Source organism: Myotis nattereri, assembly GCF_964212035.1.
Source record: "Myotis nattereri genome assembly, chromosome: 1".
NCBI classification, from domain to species: Eukaryota; Metazoa; Chordata; class Mammalia; order Chiroptera; family Vespertilionidae; genus Myotis; species Myotis nattereri.
The window spans coordinates 147,332,828-147,354,445 of record NC_138075.1 but is presented as its reverse complement, the minus strand read 5'-3'; the positions used below and the strand labels follow the sequence as shown (position 1 = coordinate 147,354,445).

The 21,618-nt window shown below is 39.3% G+C and overlaps 1 protein-coding gene across 1 annotated transcript in view; it reads left to right on the top strand.

The window, feature by feature from the left end:
* Window positions 1–434: 434 nt before the first annotated feature.
* COL25A1 (collagen type XXV alpha 1 chain) overlaps window positions 435–21,618 on the top strand; it is a gene marked incomplete at its 5' end in the record, with an annotated part of 476,430 nt that continues 455,246 nt past the window's right edge. Inside the window, 2 exons of the mRNA XM_081107901.1 lie at window positions 435–731; window positions 1,892–1,961. Coding sequence (XP_080964027.1) covers window positions 435–731; window positions 1,892–1,961 — 367 coding nt within the window. The remainder of the gene's footprint in view (window positions 732–1,891; window positions 1,962–21,618) is intronic.

The following is a 21,618-nucleotide window of genomic DNA, read 5'->3' as shown; positions in this document are numbered from 1 at the left end:
GACCTCAGGCGAACTAGCAGACGCAACAGGTCCGCGCTGCGGGGCGAGGGGAGCGGCGGCCACCGCAGCCGTCTCCCGCGGTCCCGGGCCCCTGGGCGGCCGCCCGCGGGGACCTCCGAAGTGCCCGTCCTCAGGGGGGTGTCAGCAGGACTATCCGAGTGGGTTCCTTTCTGGTTTTTGCCTTGTGGCCACCAGTCCTCAGACGGAGGGTGCTCTTCACCCTCAGGTAGGAGAGGAGAAGAAGGCGGAGGACGGTCCAGGACTGCTGGTCTCGGCACCGGGGAGAGCTGGGGGTCCATCTCCGCGCGCCCCTCTCCCACTCCGCCAACTAGTTGTACAGCCCACCGGACTGAACTTTGGAGGAATCGTCCTTTTTCTTTCCCTTTACGGGTATTGGAAGTGGGAGAGGGTGGGAGGCAGCGGACCCCGCCACGATGCTGCCGAAGAAGCCTGCAGGAAAAGGAGGGGCTGGAGAGCCGGGCTCCGAGGACCCGAGCTCCGCCCGGCAGCCTTGTGCCCGCACCGTGCCCCCAGGCGCGGTCCTGGCGGCCCTCCTGTCAGTGGTGGCCGTGATGTCTTGTCTGTACCTGGGGGTGAAAACCAACGACCTCCAGGCGAGGATCGCCGCTCTCGAATCCGCCAAAGGGGACCCTTCCATCCGCCCGCTTCCCGATTGCCTGGATCAGCTCAAAGCAGTGGTGCAAGAGAAAGTGGAGCGACTTCTGGCTCAGGTGTGAAAAGCTGGGGGATTTTGCACGTGCATAACATCTCGCACAGGCGTGATTCTGTGTATACGACCAGCCTACCCTTGTTGTCCGCATACGTGGTGGTGTGGCTGTGTGCACATATGCTAGGCGTCCATCCATGGTGGCATATGTTTGTACTGTATATGCACATCCTTTGATACCACCCTCTCTGTGTGTCTCATCTTCCCTCACTCTTCTGGATATTTGCATGTTAAATCTATATGGAGCTCTAAAAGCGGGAAGGGTGACCAGAATGGCAGGGTGGCATTTTAGCTTCTCTTAGTTTTCCAAAGTCTCATATGAATCTTTACCGATTTTTTGGAGAATATTCCTTGCAGAATAACATCTGTTTTGTTCTGTTATGTTCTTCAAGAGGGTTAGGACCAGAGGTGCTATTAATATCCAAATGGTAATCACTCTTGAAAGTAAAATAACCCTGAATGTGATTTAGAACCAGTTATTTCATACATTGAATGGTCTCCTATTAAATGTTTAAAAAGAAAAAAATAGCAGCTTAATTTTTTTTAGTAAAAGATGCAGTGCCAGAGGTGTTTATGAATGCAGAGCCATTGGACTTGAGAGTTTAAAGTAATCTACAATATGTATCAAAATCAGGGGCAGCTTTAGTCTGGAGTTAGGAGGTGTTCTGGAACTTGCTCTTCCAACAGAGAGGCTGTTTGGCAATAGTTGCAGCGCAACATGATAAGCAGTTGACCTCCATGCATAAAGTATTGGCTGTTTTAAAACACATAACTTACCTAGAACTGCAACATGTTAATGCCAGGTTTTTGCATTGGCTGCATATGTATGAGCTGAGGGAGTGGGTGTTGGTAGTTGAACAATGGAGAAAGATGTTATACAAGTGCAGCAGTCTTTTTTTAAAAATTAATTTATTGTTATTTTTTTTCTATTTTTTTCAGCAGTCTTGATATCATGTCAATGATCATTTTCTTTCTTTCTTTTTTTTTTTTTAGGGCTTGGGTACTGTTACCTTTTGACTGAGTCCAAAGTACATATGTAAACTTTAGTTATGCAGGCTATCAAATGCTGGTGAATCAAGCATATGGACAGAGAATCCCTAAAGAACCCATTTCTCTCCAATGCTACTGATGACTCTTAATACCTCTTCTTTCCACCCCCTGCAGAAATCCTATGAACATATGGCTAAAATAAGAATCGCAAGAGAAGCACCTTCAGAATGCAACTGCCCAGCAGGTAAAATGGAACTTATTTAACAAGGTTGACTCCATAGCAGAGCATTTTAAAACAAAAGTCCTGTGTCTGTCAAGTCTACCTGTAATAATAGTAAAGAAAGAATGCAGACCCAACTCACTTTAATAAAATCAACATGTCTCAGTCAAAAGAATGGCAAATAAAGCCCCAAATATTATTTTAAGCAGCATACCAAGGTCTGTTATGGGAGAACAAAAGAGAGAGAGATAATCACCATGGAAAATATGGCAGATGATGTACAAATATGAAATTCTTAGATTCACAGATTGAAAAATATTGTTCAGTTTTATTCAATTTTAATGCCTACTGTGAAAAGGACTGCAGAACACGTTAGATTCTGAATTCCCTGGTGGCAAATGTTGGATTAGCACAGGTTTCCATTTGCTTCTTTTAACATATGATTATGTTAGTAAAGGACCTTAACTTCCTCTCCTGCTTTTATTCTTTTCTATCAAAAAGGGTTCTGCATTCTTTAGCTAAAGGAAATTTGTTCTTTACCTTGAGCTTTCCATTGCTAACTACTGCATTCTCAATGACATCTCAGAAAAGGCTCTTATATTTTTTACTATTTTTTTCTCTTCAGCTTTCGGGAATTGTATTAATGACAACATATTAGTAGAAGGATAGAGAAGAGATATTAATGAATGAAATCTCTAGGTAATCATTAAATCTTCCTCAGTAGACCTCTGAGGTTCGGGAGTCAATTATCTGTAGACCTAACAATTTAGGAGCCCTTGGGGTATGTCTATTGGAAAACATCTAGTGTATTCAACTGATAAAAGCCATGGAAAACTGCCATCAGTCGAGATATTTCAGATAAATCTTGTTAATGCATTTATGAACATTTACTTTCTTTTACCACCTCTTATGGAAAAGTGAGTCTCTTACATTTTCTGTAATGTCCAGGCATAAGATGCTTAGATACTTATACATGGAAAGCTTCCTATATTTTTCATATTCTGAGTTTTTTTCTCTCATGATAACTTGTTTTTCCTCACCATAACACAGCTAAATCAGGCACCATATTTAGAAATTTTAAATGTCAACTCCCTGTTGTAGAGCATACAAGTTTTATTATTTATGTTCTGCTACTTTGCTGACCATAATGGAACTGTAGTTTTGGTAAATGAAGCCCTTTCAATTGAGAAGACATATACATTAGGCAACAGGGAAACATTAATGTTTGTTTTGACATTGTAGGTTTCATTCTTGCTTGTTTTAAATTGGAAAAGACCTCAGAAGTCAGAAATCCAAGGAAAACACTTTTGTAGTGCAGGAATTCACTCACAAAACCTCCTCAGCTTGGAGGGATTATTTAAATTCTCAAATCAGTTGGTATAGGGTTTCACTGGTCATATTCACTTAGAGCCCAGCATTTTTTTCTATTCAGTACTCCTGTTAGCTGCGTGACAAACAATAGTGTTTAATTAATAGGATTCATGGTGAACTGGGTAAAAAGTAGAGAAGTGACACCCACAGCACTGAGTTCTATTACTTGTGAACTTAACTGCTTTATTATGTTTGGTATAAACGAGCCGTTGAGGTCTAATATGTAATCTAGAAGAAATTATTATATTTAGGGTTTACCTTACATTATCTCGGAATATCATTTTGAACCATTTTTCTTCTTAACATATTAACTGAACCATAAACAGCGATTTCACGGTAATAACAAATAAATAATAAACGGTGATTTCCTTGGCCGTTTTGTTGGCCCTCAGTACTGGCTGCGTTACTTTCTTGCACCACTAGAGCTCCACATTACACCAGTTTTCATCAGGTTGTTTGAGAGGTAACTATTTCAAGGTGCACATTTCACTACACATAATCAAACAGGTTTCTTGTTGACGGATCACTCTTATAGAAACACTTTATGCTTGTGGAATAATTAGATATCATCAAAATAAAGGCGTTACGTTGAAAGTAATATTCTGGGGTAAAACTAGTGATTTTAAGTTATGGCCAGTGACTGTTGTTTTAGGGAATGAATGGGCTGGCCAAGAGGAAAAGGAAGGAGGTACAGCACTTCCCACCTGGTTTGGCTCTAACCCTGGTTTGCAGTGACTAAGAGTTGTCACCCAGACATCTGTTTGTAGGGCAGAGTGAGACACGTCTGTGACCTCAGCTCGCTCAGCTCCTGTGGACAGATGCCCACCCCTTGAAGTTGACACTCTTGTTGACAATCCGTCACAGAGCCAATGACTGATAGCAAAGGATTAATGCTGTGTTGTTTGTGTTCACTTTAATTGCTTCTGATAGAACTCAGTCCCCAGGAGGCTTATCCAGGTAGGCTACAAGGAAATCATAGAATTTATAGAGGTTTTTAAAATAGATATTTTTAAGCACAGGAAGGAGCATGTATGGGAGAGGGATGAGATAGAATATTACTGAGTCATTTCTAATTATACCAGTAGGGGAATCACTCTCATTTAATCTTCACAACGACCCCGAGAGTTAAATATTGGTGATCTCATTGTATAGATTAGGAAACTGGACTCAGAAGGTGACTAACTTACCATAGTAAAGGCAATGTCAGGATTCATGGCCACATCTGATAGAATCAAAAGCTCAAAGTCGAGGGAAGGATGGAGAATGAGTATAGGCTTTGGAGCTGAACAGTTTTGGGTTAAAATCCTAGGTCTCCTATTAAATAACTGTGTGACATGGGTCAAACTAATGAACTTTATTTCCAGTTTCCTCATCTGCAAAAAAGTAACTAATAATAATACCTTCCTTGTAGGATAATAATTTAAACAGTCTGGCATATTGGTGTTTGGCTATTCAATACATAGTAGCAATTACTATTCTTTATACTGTATTATAGCTATTTAATTTTCATCTGGTCCATAGGGACACATGATAGAGGTGGTAAAACCAAGGTCTGGAGATATGTAACTTGCTGAAAACCCAATGGTAAATGACAGGTTTGGGACTAGAACATTATGCTTAATTAAACACATATATCTATAGGTTATTTATGCAGATAATCAGTCAAACAACTTAGTGTTGCAGTGCTACACCAAGATATTTATATTAGTCTACTAAATTATTTTTTTACCAAAATTACAGGAAAAACTTTTGACCTTGTAGGTAAACCAGGATTGAAGTAGATAAAACCTGGCCTTAAAAAAGTATGGGGATATTTTAAAATGTCTTTACGGTTTTGATACTAGGTGTTTACAAAAAGAAATACTTTAACTTTCTGACTCATTTTCACACTGTAATATTTTAAAAATATTTAAATTTTTAATTATTAAAGTATAATTTATAATAATTACCCATTTTAAGTGTATAATTTAAATATTTAAAAAATAATTTTATGGAGTTGTGTAATCATCACCACAATCCAATTTTAGATCACCTTTGTCATCTCTGAAAATTCTCATTTACTTTTATGTATATACTAGAGGCCTGATGCACAAAATTTGTGCACTGGGGGGGGGAGGGTTGGTGGTCCCTTAGCCTGGCCTGTGCTCTCTCACAATCTGGGACCCTTTGGGGGATGTTTGCCTGCCAGCTTAGGCCTGATTCCCCCAGGGATGGGGCCTAACCTGGCAGTCAGACATCCCTCTCACAGTCCAGGGCTCTTGCAGTTTGGGACCCCTCACTCCTTACTGCCCGCCTGCAGCAGAGGCAGGACAGGCTCCCGCCACTGATGTTGTGCTCACCAGCCATGAGCCTGGCTTCTGGCACTCCCCCTGTGGGAGAGCCGCTCAGCCAGAGGCCAGGCTTGCTGTTCCTTAGCGCTGCCTCAGAGGCAGAAAAGGCTCCTTCCACTGCTTCTGGCTGAGCAGTGCTCCCCCTGTGGGAGTGCACTGACCACCAACAGGCAGCTCCTGCATTGAACATCTGCCCCCTGGTGGTCAGTGCACGTCATAGCGACTGGTCATTCTGCCATTCAGTCAATTTGCATATTAGGGTTTTATTATATAGGATATGTGAATATATAATCTTTATTGTTGAGATTATTACAGATGTTCCTCTTTTTCTCCCCCCAGAGCTCCCCTCCTCCCAGTTCCCATCCCACCATAGGCCCTCGCCACCCTATTGTCTGTGTCCATAGGTAATGCATACATGCATATAAGATCCCACTTACTTTTTAAAAAAAATATATATTTTATTGGTTTTTTACAGAGAGGAAGGGAGAGAGATAGAGTTAGAAACATCAATGAGAAAGAAACATTGATCAGCTGCCTCCTGCACATCCCCCATTGGGGATGTGCCCACAACCAAGGTACATGCCCTTGACCGGAATCGAACCTGGGACCCTTCAGTCCGCAGGCCGACGCTCTATCCACTGAGCCAAACCGGTTAGGGCTCCCATTTACTTTTTACATGTATTCAGAAGCTCTATTTTTTTTTAAATATTTGCATTAAAGAAACCCCAAAATAAAACTTAAGAAACCATATACATTGGAACTCTGTTTAGCAGAATATTTGATTCAGCAGTAGCTGAACCATGGAAATTTGGCTGGTATCTGTGGCTTGGCCTTTGTAAAACTTGACCCTCATCTTTGAGAATAAATTGTGTGTTTTTTTTTTTTGCTCTGGCTGTAGAATTCCATTTTGGGTTCTGTTCTTGCAGTCCTTCATAAGGTATGTATAAACCAGGCATATTTATGGGAGGGTTTCTATGATAAGGAACACAGGGAGCCAGGCAGCCAACCAAATGATGTTTAGATCACAAAGGTTTCTGTGCCTTCCTCATCAGTAGTGTTGCCTGCCCAGGGTATTAGGTATAAGAGCCTCTGTGGTGTAATGGAATGAGGATGTGAATGGGCAATCAAGAACACAGAATTCTAATCCTGGCGTTGTCATTAACTTGTTATACAATCGGGGGCAAGTATTTTTAAGAGTGACTTTTACAGACTTAGTTTTTATATCCTCTCAGTGCGAGTGTTGGACTGGAATGGTTTGGAGAGGCATTTGTCAGTTCTCCAAGCATAAAGAGCCTTCTGTGTGCCAAATATCATGCTAGAGACTTGGAATATGCTGCCCAATGGGCAGGCTTGGAATCTGCCCTCATGGAGCTTACATTTCAATGAGGGTGACAGACGTTTATTTAAAGTTGACATGAATTTGCAGGTGCGACAGGTGCAACCAAGAAAAAGAACAGTGTGCTTTGGAGCATGTGACCAAAATTTCTCCCATGTTGTAAATACTAAGGGTTTTTTTTCTCCCTCTGAGGAAAAACCCGAGAAATTCACAGTAGGAGAAAATCAGAACATGAGAAATCTGGCTTCTGATTAGAGATAAAGCTGTAGCAATGAATAAAAAGATGATTGGCATAGCCTTTCCTGACTTTTGGCTTTCCAAGAATTTATGGTCAGATGAAGGTGCACAGACTTTAAAAAAGTGACTTTTGCCCTAACCGGTTTGGCTCAGTGGATAGAGCGTTGGCCTGCGGACTGAAAGGTCCCAGGTTTGATTCCGGTCAAGGGCATGTACCTTGGTTGCAGGCACATCCCCAGTAGGGAGGGTGCAGGAGGCAGCTGATTGATGTTTCTCTCTCATCGATGTTTCTAACTCTATCCCTCTCCCTTCCTCTCTGTAAAAAAAAATCAATAAAATATATATATATATATTTTAAAAAGTGACTTTAACATCTAAAGCATAGTGATAGATAAGATGGTAATTTATTCTTCTACATTTCTTCTGAAAACAGTGAGATTTGGGTTGAATAAGAGTCAAAACTTTCTGCCGGTGGGTACTGTACAGGACCTGGCCCTTGGACATTCACTAAAAAATGATGAAACGTAACACAGCTGGTCATCTGCTCGGAGAGTTTATCTAGAGACAAAAAAGATATACCACATAACTTCTGAGGTTCCTACCCACCCTCCAAGCCTATGAAAATGATAATATATGAAATAAGAATAGATGTAGGCAATTAAAGTCGCTCTGATTTATAAATGTGAGTGATACATTTGGTGGCTGGCTTTGTGGCATCTCAATTTGGGTGGAAATAAATGTTAACTGTAGCTTTAAGATTGTGCACCCTTTTCCATCGTATTACCTTGCTAACATAAATTACTCCTATAAAATTTGTACTTCCTACTAACATGGTTTTTCACCATGCTGTACATTTTTCCTAACCAGCTGCACACTGGGTGGGAAGAGTGTACCTAGTCAGGGCACAGTAATTTGTAGATTTTCAGTTATGTGAGGTAAAGAAAGTCAGAACTAGTTTTCAGAAAGAGAGCAAATTAAAATACTAAAAATGTTATTTAAATGAGAATAGTAGGCAATCCCCTCCTCTTGTAAACCCAGACAATCCAGTGTGACATCAAAGTGCCTCAAAGCATTCATGTTATTTTCATCCTTATAAGCACAACAGTTTGGGTGTAACACTTAGTTGGTCCAGTAGTGACAGCTGGCAAAACGCCCTGTCACCACAGGACCAGGGACAAATTGCCTCTTGAAGCAGTGTTCTTGTTTCCTAGCTTCTCTTCTGTTTCTCTTGTCTGAAAATTATTAAGAAGTAAATTCTTCAAATGTTCTTTTTCTCTTTCTTACCTTAGTAATTCTGTTTTTCCATGAGCTAGAATTTATTTAAGAGGAGGGCATAAGTTCTGCATAGGGGTTAATTCTTTCTAGCTCATTGGAAGAATGTAAGGTACAAGCAGCCTCTCCGGCCCATTGTGCTTCCGATTGGCTTGGAACTGCAAAATCAGCTATGGTATTTGAAAAAACAGTATTTGAATGTCAAGTATAGGTCTAGGCATGGAGGAGGAGGGCATCCCTTTATCAACAAGATTAGGTAAATGGAGGGCGTAAGGGGAAAACATGCCAGAATCAGGACTGTTTTACAGTCCAGGGGGGCATTTCCTGTTGCAGGGGAACCGTATTGGACATTCATCAAAATAACATCAATCTGTAATATCTTATGAGGAAACCATCCAAAGCCCATTATGAAAAAGTGTTTTTATTCCATTCTTTCACTTGATAAACATTTACTTGGTGGTTTGTTGGAAGCTGAGAATTGAAAACCATGGATGAATCAGCCTAGATTGCAGGCTGTAGCCACTGTGGGACTGCTGAACACAGAAGCTGCCCCACCCTCCCTGGTTTGCCAACAGGGAGCAGTTCCATGCCGTGGTTTAATGCTCCATGATACTTAACACCTTTTTTCTTCTTTCTAATTTGTGTTAGAAATGACTGTGGCATACCCACATACTGAATCCGTAGACATGCTTAGGTAACTGTTTCATTGGGATGTGTTCAGCAATAGTGCAATTAAAAATATTTTAAAATTTACTTTTAAAAAGGAGGAAATGCCCAAGAGTGGGAAGCAGAAGTGGAAATCACTAGCCAATTAAAATTAAGCACTTTCCATTGGCATCCTATATTCCTTCCAATGACTATTCTGCAAGTCATTTAAATAATAGGATTCCCTGAAGACATGCCATCAGATGGCAGGCACCTTCCCTTTGTGACCACAAGGAGGAGGAACTGAGCTGCATAGTGGGACTTTGTTCTTCCAGCTCCTTACCAATTAAAGTCCTAGCTATCTTCTGTCTCTTGACTTCTCTTTGCAATGGAAATGATTTGTAGAGATAACAAGTAATTTCTTCCATCTACACTTGAAGACTAGACTGTCCTATCTACCAGTTTTAAGATATTTAAAACAATGTAGTAATTTTTACATTTGTATTAGTCAAAAAGTTTAGTTATTTAGTTCACAGATATAAACTTGGAAATAGTAGCCCCACAGCTAGAATTAATGAACTAAATGTAACTGAATTTCCCAGTTGAGATTTTGTGCTTACGTTTTATAATTTCTCAGAATCAAGAATCATTTGTAGTCACTATCATGCTTTTGACATGATTTCATCTGGAGACCCCATTTCAACCTCTGTTACCACACAATATGGTAGTTGACATATTTTCTTTATTTTTCTCATTGTGTTCTTTAGTCTGATTGTGTAGTCTGATTTGCCAGGAATTGCCTTATTGATTTGGATATTAATAATTCAGATTTTAGGAGCTTTGGGCTTCTGAATTATGTACACAAAGATTTAGTTTTATGTTTGAAATGTGGTCAGCACATATTTAAATACAATTTTCACATTTAGGCTAAGTGACTGAGTAAATTATATGAATTGTAGCCCATTCTAGTTTATGCATTATGGGAACATTGAGAGTAAGTCCATGTCTAACTAGAAGTAGCCTGGTCCTGACAGGGTAGAGCCTATCTTTCCTTTCTTTACCAAAGAGTTCACATGCAGGAGAGTAAAAGCAGGAGGAAAAATCACCCATACCCCCTAATCTCTTGGAATCAAATATCTTTACCATCATACTTGGCAAGCCTGGCATGTTAGAGTTCCTCTTTTAATGTAAATCTGGACAATGGTCTGAGAGTCAGAGGAATTCTCCATTCTTTTGTTCTAGTAGCAGCCAGTGGGAGAGAAAAATATCATAGGAGTCTCTCCTTCAATTCTATTTACAGACAAAAATTGGTATTCTTCTTTTTGATCCTTAAGACACTAGAATTAAATTTGCCTGGAAAATTGACACAATTCTTCCCCCAATATTCCTATATCTTAGGTCAATTCTGGCAGTTTTGAAAGGTAAGATATTTTTATTACCCTTCTAGGAATTATGAAACTCCAATTTGTGTCTCAGGGGCTCCAGAATCCAGTCGGCATTTTTTAGATGTACATGATACGATCATAAGATAAAACATTTTCACAAACCACATACAAAACCCAATCTTTCTTTTTGTATTTTATTTTTTTAATATATATTTTTATTATTACATGTGCAAAACCCAATCTTTTGACTGGGAAGTAATGCTAGAAATACTGGCAAATTCTAGGGCTTTGCCAGCAAACTTTGGAATGCTACAAATTCTTTTTTTTTTTTTTTTTTTTTTACTGAAAGAATTAGCTCCAAGTCAGAGCTGACAAAGTTTGAATGGAAACAAGCTGTGGAAATAACTGCCTTTCTGAGGATGGTTATCCACCTGGCTGGGGGTCAAGTGAGTTAAGTGGGTCAAAGATCAGGTGGCTCTGGTGGGCAGATCCTGATGCTAACTGCTAAGTGTTCTCGTGGTTTAATTGCATTCCGCTTCCTGAGGGAGTGCGTTGGGAGTCCAGTCTACCAATCTCATTTATGTGCTCCATGGCCTGGTTTCTGGTTTATATCTGTGCATCTCTAGGGTTTAGTACAGTTCTCTAGAAGGCTCTCTATAAAAGTTCATAATGATCATAATGAGGATCTGTCAACTTGACTTGGTTGAGGACTTTTATTGTGGTTTACCTCTTTACACACACCAATATTCTTATCCCCGTGCCTTTTTAACATGTTCTCTGAGCACTTTGTGAGCCAAAACATATTGAAATTAATATAAATCTTAGAGACCAAGTAGTGCAGGCATTTTTCAACATTTCTTAAAGAGGCTGAACCTTTTTTTAAAAAAACAAAATCCTATGAGAAAATCCAGCATATGACACCCATGCACTGTTAGCTACACACTGATTGACCTTGGAGGTCTGAGGGTCGGAGGCCAAAACCCTATATATACTTTCTTTCTGCTGCCTACCTCTTTTCCCCAAGATGACCCCTGTGGTAATCTCCAGAGAATCACAGGACACTGTTAGAAAATTGCTGAAAGTTCAGTCCCCAGCATGTACATTTCAGAGAGAAAGTGTAAGTCTGGGTACAATCATACTGTAACAAGTACTGCAAACAGAAATTGGAAAGATAATCCTCTACCTGCCATTGAAAGGCATGTCCGCGGTCATCGGCAATGCTGCTTACTGTTTCAGTAGCTAGTTGTGGACAGTAGGTTTTGCCAAGTGTCACACCTTCTTCAGTTGTCTTATTGGACAGATAATAGAATGACCCAGCATCTGTACAAGTTATTGAGCTTTATTGTGCAATTTATTTTCTCCTTAATGCACAGTCTCAATCTATGGACTTCCAGAAAGTCTGGAAGAGAAGCATGACTTTTTAAAAAACTATTTTAGTTACTTGCCTCTTGAGAGAAGATAATTATCAGTAAAGTAGCAAAGATAGGAAGGCTGACCAAGTACTGAAGACTGGAAAGGTCATATATCCCAGCCAAAGCTATTATAAGCTATAAAACAGAGGTTGAATCAAGCAAACTGTATCCCCTAAATTTACTTCCAAAACCCTCCAGACATACTGACAACTTCCTAGGAGTTTAAGCAGCGAGCCTGACTGTATGGCTTAGTACTACGATACATGTTATGCATCTGGAAGTTTTTAATAAAAGTAAAGCTCTAACATTGAGAAATTACATCCGTAGCGAGACCAGGGCTTTTATGTTCTAGTATATAGTTTCCTTCTGTGCAAAGTTATTTAATACTTTACATTTTAGCTACTTCTGAGGATACTTTCCTAAATAATGGTTTGGTTCTCCAATCAAGTTTTGTATGAAGAACGCTATGTGTTGATGGTAAAATGTATGTTATAATTTTTTCAATATTAAAAAAATGATTTATTTTTATGGCAAAAACTACCCTTGAATTGAGAGGTCTGAGGTATGCTTTCTGTTCTCTATGTGTGAGCCCAGGACACATTAGACTCAGAATGTGTTTTATTCTATTATACTTTTATCTGCCTGAGCAGAAAACCCTTGATTCCAGCATCAAGAAGAAAATCTTCAAGAAGAAAATCTAGGTAGAAAAATTTTATAATCAGTCACATTTACCCCCTATGTATGTATATCAGACATCATTTTTTCCACATTTTCAGTCTTTTACAAGTCTTCACTTTTGTTTAATTGTAGTCACATGCCACCAGCATTTTGAATATTCACATGGCATTCATGGTTATAGGATGTGATGAGATTAATAGCGTTCATTAGACTCCTGAAAACCAGGAGTGAACACAGCAAACAGATCCATACATAGAGAAAGGACTCTGTCAGGCTCTCAGTGATCAAGCATTGTCCTACTGCGATCTGTTACTGGCGAGCAGAGCGGACGGGATTGTCTTTGGGAGGTAGCCAAGGACTTAGGAAACTATAAAAACAGAAGGTCTATACTACTAAAGAATTCTCACCCCACTCAGGCCATTCTCCACTCTGTCCTCTCTCCCCTTCTCTAGTACAAACAGACGCTCTATCTTAGTCTATTGATCACTCTCTACCTGGCTTACTGTTTGCCTCTGATTTGATCCGTCAGTGACTTTATTACCCTTAGGTCCCCCAAACTCTTATGCCTTTCCAGGGCAATAGCTATACTTGTGATTAGATCCAGTAGCATAACTAAAAACACAGAATGGTAAATATCAATACTTCTCCCAAATTTCAAAAAGTAATTATTTTCTCAAAAATTACTGTTAAAAGACAATTTTCAAAAAAGGTAAAATTATGACTTTCATACAGATGTAAGCCTTGGCCAGTTTGGTTCGGTGGTTAAGAGTGTTGGCCCGCTGACTGAAGAGTCTCGGGTTCAACTCCCGGTCCAGGGCATGTACCTCGGTTGGTTTCAGGCTCCATCCTCGGCCCTGGTCAGGGAGCATGCGGGAGGCAACAAGTCAGTGTGTCTCTCTCACATTGATGTTTCTCTCTCTTTCTCCCCCTCCTACCTCCTCTCCACTCTCTAAAAAAAATTAATGGAAAAATTATATCCTTGGGCAAGGATAAAAAAAAGAGAACATTTGTTAAAAATTTTACTAAATCATTAAAGAAGTAACTGGCAAGATGCTCACTTGAGAATTTAAAGACACATTTATAGTTGCAGAATATTATAATCAATGTAAAAATGGAGGCAAAACTGGACTTATCCATAGTGAGGAAGGGAAGTCAATTTCACTCAGAAAGAATTTGCATGTTAATAGATACCTACAGAGTTTTAAAATAGCTCTCAGAGAGTCAGAATCATACATTCCCCTATATTCATTCCTAAAGCAATCACACAGGAAAATATTTTTTAGGTAGCAAAAAAATTTGTTTTTACACTTTAGTATAGTAATGGTTATTATTCTATCTCTTTTGATGTTCGGTGGGGGTAGTGCTGATTGGTATGACTGTGTATTATTGGCATGATTTACATAAGTGGCCTTTAAAATTATAATACTGATGATTTGTTTAGAGACCACTTGGAGAGAATCAGCCTCCGTGTTTCGGTATCAATGAATAGTTCCACTAATGTTAAAGAAGGAGGTGCTGACCTCGCCCTTGTGTTTTTGGATACTATGTCCAGGCAATTACATTATTTAACAAGGCCACGTTTGCTTGGCGTGAGCATGTGGTTGCTTCTGAAATTTTTATGATGCTATTTTGGCACTCCTGGCTTTGACTTCAGATATCTTATCCACTAGCTTGGCTTTTCCTTGGACATTTTCATCCAATTCCCATTATGTTCATTCATGCTTCAGACAACTTGGTTTTAGTCAATGCTTCTAAGATTTATTTGTCTATTCTTGGCCAGTTATCTCTCCCGGTGACCCCTGCCTTGTTTGCTCTCTGCCTCTGCTGTTACCTACCCTCGATGTTCACTTTACTAGCACCCTCTTGCCGCCCACGTATATGGATGCTCTTCTCTGCTCCTGTTTTAGTTGCTGCCATCTTTTGTCTGAGCGCTTGGGTTTTGGTGGATGAATGGCTGAAGCTAGGTAATGGCCCTACCTACACATCCTAGGAAGAATATATGACAGAATGGGGGCTGAGGGCCAGTGAGGATACATTGAGACTACACAGTGATTGGTGGTTTTTGTAGGGAGATATTTACTTTAATTCAAAGCAGCTTATATTCTTTTTTAAAATTTAAATTATTTATTTTTTAAAGTATTACATACGTCTCCTTTTTCCCTCATTGACCACTCCACTCCCAGGCCGCCCCCACCCCCCAGCACATGCCCTTACCCACCCCCTCCCGTCTGTGTCCATTGGTTATGCTCATATGGATGCATACATGACCTTTGGTTGATCACTTACTCCCTCAGCCCCCACCTTCCCTCATAGGTTGGACAGTCTGTTTGATGCTTCTATGACTCTGGTTCTATTTTTGTTCACCAGTTTATGTTGTTCAAATATCACAGTAAGATCATGTGATATTTATCATTCTCTAAATGTTTTACTTTGCTTAGTATAATGCTCTCCAGTTCCATCCATGTTGTTGCAAATGGTAAGAATTTCTCCTTTTTTATAGCAGTGTAGTATTTCATTGTGTAGAGGTACCATCGTTTTTTCATCCACTCAGCTGCTGGTGGGAACTTAGGCTGTTTCCAAATCTTAGCTATTGTAAATTGTGCTGCTATGGACATAGGGTGCACATATCCTTTCTGATTGGTGTTTCTAGTTTCTTGGGATATAGTCCTAGAAGTGCAATTACTGGGTCCAATGGGAGTTCCATTTTTAATTTTTTGAGGAAATGCCATACTGTCTTCCACAGTGGCTGTACCAGTCTGCATTCCCACCAGCAGTGCACGAAGGTTCCTTTTTCTCCATATCCTCTCCAGCACTTGTCCCTTGTTGATTTGTTGATGATAGCCATTCTGTCAGGTGTGAGATGGTGTCTCATTGTTGTTTTGATTTGCATCTCTTGGATAATTAGTCACTTTGAGCATGTTTTCATATGTCTCTTAGCCTTCTGTATGTCTTCTTTCAAAAAGTGTCTATTTAGGTCCTTTGCCCATTTTTGATTGGATTGTTTATCTTCCTTTTGTTAAACTGTATGAATTCCCTATAAATTTTGGAGATTAAACCCTTATCAGAGATAACATTGGCAAATATGTTCTCGAATGCAGTGGGTTTTCTTGTTGTTGGTTTCTTTCGCTGTGCAGAAGCTCTTTATTTTGATGTAGTCCCATTTGTTTATTTTTTTCCTTAGCAGCTGTATTGGTAAAGATATTGCTATGAAATATGTCTGCTATTTTGCTGCCTATGGCTTCTTCTAGGATTTTTATGGTTTCCCATCCTACATTTAAGTCCTTTATCCATTTTGAGTTTATTATGGTGTATGGTGTAAGTTGGTGGTCTAGTTTCATTTTTTTGCATGTATCTGTCCAATTTTCCTGACACCGTTTATTGAAGAGACTGTCTTGACTCCGTTGCTATTGCCTCCTTTATCAAATGTTAATTGAGCATAATGGCTTAGGTTGATCTCTGGGTTCTCTGTTTTGTTCCTTGGTCTATATGTCTGTTCTTGTGCCAGTACCAGGCAGTTTTGAGAACAGTGGTTTTGTAATACAGCTTGATATCTGGTATTGAGATCCCACCTACTTTGTTCTTCTTTCTTAAGATTGCTGCAGCTATTCAGGGTCTTTTTTTATTCCATATGAATTTTTGGAGAGTTTGTTCTAGGTCTTTGAAGTATGCTGTTGGTATTTTAATGGGGATTGCATTGAATCTATAGATTGCTTTGGGTAGTATGGACATTTTAATGATGTTGATTCTTCCAATCCATGAACACGGTATATTCTTCTATTTGTTTATGTCTTCCTCTATCTCTTTTTTCAGAGTCCTATGATTATCTGAGTACAGGTCCTTTACCTCCTTGGTTAAATTTATTCCTATGTCTCTTAATTGTTTTGTTACAATGGTAAATGGGACTGTTTTTTTAGTTTCTCTTTCTGTGAGTTCATTATTGGTGTATAAAAAAGCCAAAGAATTCTGGGTGTTAATTTTGTATCCTGTTACATTCCCAAATTCATTTATTAGTTCTGGTAGTTATTTGATGGAGTCATTGGGCTTTTCTATGTACAATATCATGTCATCTGCGAATAATGACAATTTTACTTCTTCTTTTCCAATTTGGATGCCTTTTATTTCTTCTTCTTGTCTGATTGCTATGGCTAGCACTTCCAGTACTATGTCAAACATGAGTGGTGAAAGTGGGCATCCCTGTCTTGTTACTGTTTTTAGGGGAAATGGTTTTAGTTTTTGCCCATTGAGTATGATGGTGGCTGAAGGTTTGTCATATAAGGCTTTTATTATTTTGAGGTATGATCCTTTTATTCCCACTTTACTGAGAGTTTTTATCAGGAAAGGGTGTTGGATTTTGTCAAATGCCTTTTCTGCATCAATTGATATGATTATGTGATTTTTGTCGCTCAATTTGTTTACGTGATGTATTGCATTTATTGATTTGTGGATATTGTACCAGCCTTTCATCCCTGGAATAAATCCCACTTGATCATGGTATATGATCTTTCTAATGTAATAAAGCAGTTTATGTTTTGATAGCCTCATATTACTAGATTAAAGGAGAGAGTTTATTATAAATATTAAAAATTTTGGAAATTAGTATCTAAAAATTATATACTGTAGGTGGTAACTCACCTCTGGTATTACCTAATTCAACTCTGGCAAAGGTTAAAGAGTCATGTATCTAGTAGTCTTTTTTTCCTTTTTATTGAATATATTGGGGTAGCACTGGTTAACAAAACTATGCAGGCTTCAGGTGCACAATTCTACAACACATCATCTGTACACTGTATTGTGTGTTCACTACCCCAAGTCAAGTCTCCATCCATCACCACTTATCCCCTTCATACCCTCCCTCATCTCCCCATTCCCCCAGCAATCACCACAGTGTTGTCCTGTCCTTGAGTTTTTTTTCTTTTTTGCTCTATCCCTTCATCCCCACCCCCACCCAACCCTACACCCCCAAAAGCTGTCAGCCTGCTCTCTGCCTATGAGTCTGTCTATATTTTGCTAGTTCATTTTGTTCTTTAGATTCCACATATGAATGAAATTGTGTGGTACTTGTCTTTCTCTGACTGGCTTATTTTACTTAGCATAACGTTCTCTAGGTCTATTCATGCTGTTGCAAAGGGTAAGATTTCCTTTCTTAAGGTCAAGTAGTATTCCACTTGTGTAATGTACCACAGCTTTTTTATCCACTCATCTACTAATGGACACTTGGGTTGCTTTTGAATCTTGTTTATTGTACTAAATAATGTTGCAGTGAACATAGGGGTACATATATTCTTTTGAATTAGTATTTGGGGTTCCTTTAGCTAAATTTCTAGAAGTGGAATTGCTGGGTCATAAGGCAGTTCCACTTTTAATTTTTTTGTTTTGTTAATCCTCTCCCAAGGATATTTTTCCATTGATTTTTAGAGAGAATGGAAGGGAGGGGGAGAGAGAGAGAAACATAGATGTGAGAGAGACACATCAATTGATTGCCTCCTGCATGTGCTCCATCCAGGGCCGGGGATTGAGCCTGCAACTGAGGTACATGCCCTTGACCAGAATTGAATCCGGGACCCTTCAGTCCGAGGGCCAATGCTCTATCTACTGAGCCAACCTGGCTAGGGTGCATTTTTAATTTTTTGAGGAAACTTCATACTGCTTTCCATAGCAGTCTGCATTCCCACCAATAGTGCGCAAGGGTTTCCTTTTCCTTAGATCTCACCAACGCTTGTTGTTTGTTGATTTGTTGATGATAGCCATTCTGGCAGGTGTAAAGTGATATTCATTGTGGTTTTAATTTACGTTTCTCTCATGATTATTGTCCTTGAGCATCTATTCATATGTCTATTGGCCATCTGTATGTCCTCTTTGGAAAAGTGTGTACGCAGGTCATTTGCCCTTACAGTAGTCTTTAAAAATGTTTTTACTTAATTAACTAATAAAACATTTATTGTGATTATTAGAGAAGTTGGTATTTGAATTTTTTAAAATTTATCTTTATTGTAGAAATATTACAGATGTCTTCCTCCCCCCCCCCCCCCACTGACCCTCTTTTCCCCCTTCCTTCCTCCTCAGGCCGTCGTTGCACCATTGTCTGTATCCATGGGTTATGTATACATGCATTTAAGTTCTTTGGTTAATCTCTTCCCACCCGCCCCTCCCCTCCCTCTGATAATTGTCAGTCTGTTGAATTCTTCCATGTCTCTGGATCTATTTTGTTTGTCAGTTTATTTTGTTCATTAGATTCACATATAAGCGAGATCATGTGATATTTACTTTTTTTTCCCTAAGAAAATTGAAAAGTTCTCTAATGAGTATTATGCTACTTTGCAGAAATGCTGGTGACACACCAATTAAATGGTTTTTCTGAAGAAAAATGATCTCTGTAAGTTGTTAGGTCAATTGTGACATTTTTAAGCCTCCCCAGGCTGCCTTCCATAGCAGTTATTTTTAAGGAGCCTCACAGGCGCTCTTAAACATCAGTTCAATTCTCTGGCCATATTTTCTAATGAAGACACTGGCTAGACTGTCTTGGGTTATAAAGACAGAGATCCCCTCAGGTGGCCTTAAGCAATAGTGGTGCAGGGAATTCTCCCCTTTGTCATTATTGATATTTTGGGCTGGATAATTCTTTGTTCATGGGAGGCTGTCCTGTGCATCGTATGGTGTTTAGCAACGTTCTTGGCCTCTACAGACTAGATGCCTGTTGTACCCTCAATTTCTGCAGCCAAAATATCTCTAGAATTGCCAAATGTCCCATAGGGTCAAAATTTACCCCAGTTGAGAACCTTTCTCTTAAGAATACCCAGTGACTAAGGAAGGCAGGAATATTACATTTGTGCGGGCTGCCCTAGAAGAGTAGGAAATGGAGGGCTGTCAGGACAATCAGGCTGTAGAGTATCTCCCCTCCCTTATCCACAGTTTCAGTCACCCACGTTCAACCACAGTCCAAAATATTAAATGGAAAATTCCAGAAATATACAGTTCATAAGTTTTAAATTGCAAGCCATTTTGAGTAGCATGATGAAATCTCACTCTATTCCGCCTAGTTGTGAACCATCCCTTTGTCCAGCATCTCCACACTGCAGATGCTCCCCTCCTATTACTCACTTAGTAGCTGGTTATCAGGTAGACTGTGTCTATATTGCAGTGCTTGTGCTCAAGTGACCCTTATTTTACTTAATGATGCCACATTCACATAAGTTTAGTTATAGTTTATTGTCATAATTGTTCTACTTTGTTATTAGTTATTGTTGTTACTGTGCCTACTTTATAGATGGCTCTTTATCATTCACATGTATGTATATATAGGAGAACATCGTATATATGTCAGGTTTGGGACTATTTGTGGTTTCACGCAGCCATTGGGGGTCTTGGAACATATTCCCTGAGGATGGGGGGATGACTGTATCATCTTCTCTTCTGGGTGGAGGATTAAGAAATTTATCTCTGCTACCACTGCCTTTGTCAAGGGTTCTTTCCTCTTCTCTCTCCCTTGTGGATGCTTCTGTTTGCTGCCTTTTGGTCAAGGTATTGCTCAAGGATGATTCCTTTCTTTGTGTTTGATTACAGCCTTTTGTTATTATGTTAAAATAATACAGGCATGTACCAAAAATGCAAACATATGAGTTAAAAACAGTATATAATATCCAGTTTCTCTCTGCAGAGGACACTAGTGTTATCAGTGTATTGTGTGTCTTCCCAATACAAATTATTACACAGCATTCTTCTTTAAAGGCTGTAGAGTATCGTATAAATGTTCCACAGTGTATTCAATAAGAAGGCAGATCACTTGAAAGTTCTGATAATGCTTTATATTTTCCTGAGGAGTACCCCTTTAGTTCCTACCCCTATTCTACACAGCCTCAAACTGTATATTTGGGAGCTTAATAAATACTTGTTGACTAAGTATACTACAGACCTGGTGTGCCGATGACAAATATTTTACAACTGCTCTCAAAAAAAGCCCTCATTTGTAGCATTTGAAGATTTTTAGGGTATAACTCTCCCATGAGGGTTAATTTCAGGATAGCAAAGTGCAATTAGGACGTGATTACTTGAGTGTTTATTAGCTTTATTTTAAATGTAGTTTATTTCATGGTAAGTTTATATGATTTGAATTTTGATATTGACTGTGGTCAACAGTGGGTTTGCAGAATTCTGAAAATTGAACAGTCAGCTCTCCTGAGTCAGCTTTCAGCAGCCACTTGCAATGACATTCAAGGAGAGTGTATTGCATTGTTTGTGGACATGTCTTCAAGTGGTGATGTTGCTTCCAGTAGTATTTTAGAATCTCTGTGTTGGGAGAGTATTTAAAGCTGTCTAGACTTACGTTGCATCTGATGTTTGAATTTCCTCAGTGACATCCTGGCTAAATGGTCATGCAACTTAATGATTGATTATTTCTTGAATAGACCATTCATTCTTTGGACTAGTTTGTTACAATGCCTCATCTTTTTGTGAAGTTTAAATTCATCTCTCAAGAACATCCACCACTTGGTTCTGTACACCATTCCCCCTACAAAATAAAAATTAAATGGAATGCTTCTCTACTATGACAACTCTTCAAATGTTTGAAATCAACTATTATATTTTCTATTGATGTTTTTATTTTTGGAATAAATGCCCTTAGCTCATTCTGGCGTTTCATTTTGTTTACTTCTTTTTTTTAATGTTTTCATTGATTTTTAGAGAGAGAGGAAGGAAGAGGGATAGAGAGATAGAAACACCGATGAGAGAGGAACATCATCGATTGGCTGCCTCCTACTGGGGATGAAGCCCGCAGCCTGCGTATGTGCCCTGACTGGGAATCAAACCCATGACCTCTTGGTTCCTGGGTTGATGCTCAACCACTGAGCCACCCCACCCAGGCTGTTTACTTCTTTCTTAAAGTGTTGCACATTGATCTGAATATAGCTCCAGATGGGGCTTAATAGGATATATGAGAGGGAAAGAGAAGAAAACTTCCCTAGTTCCAGATACTATAATGCTAACTAATGCAACCTAAAATTACAGTAATTTTCTTGT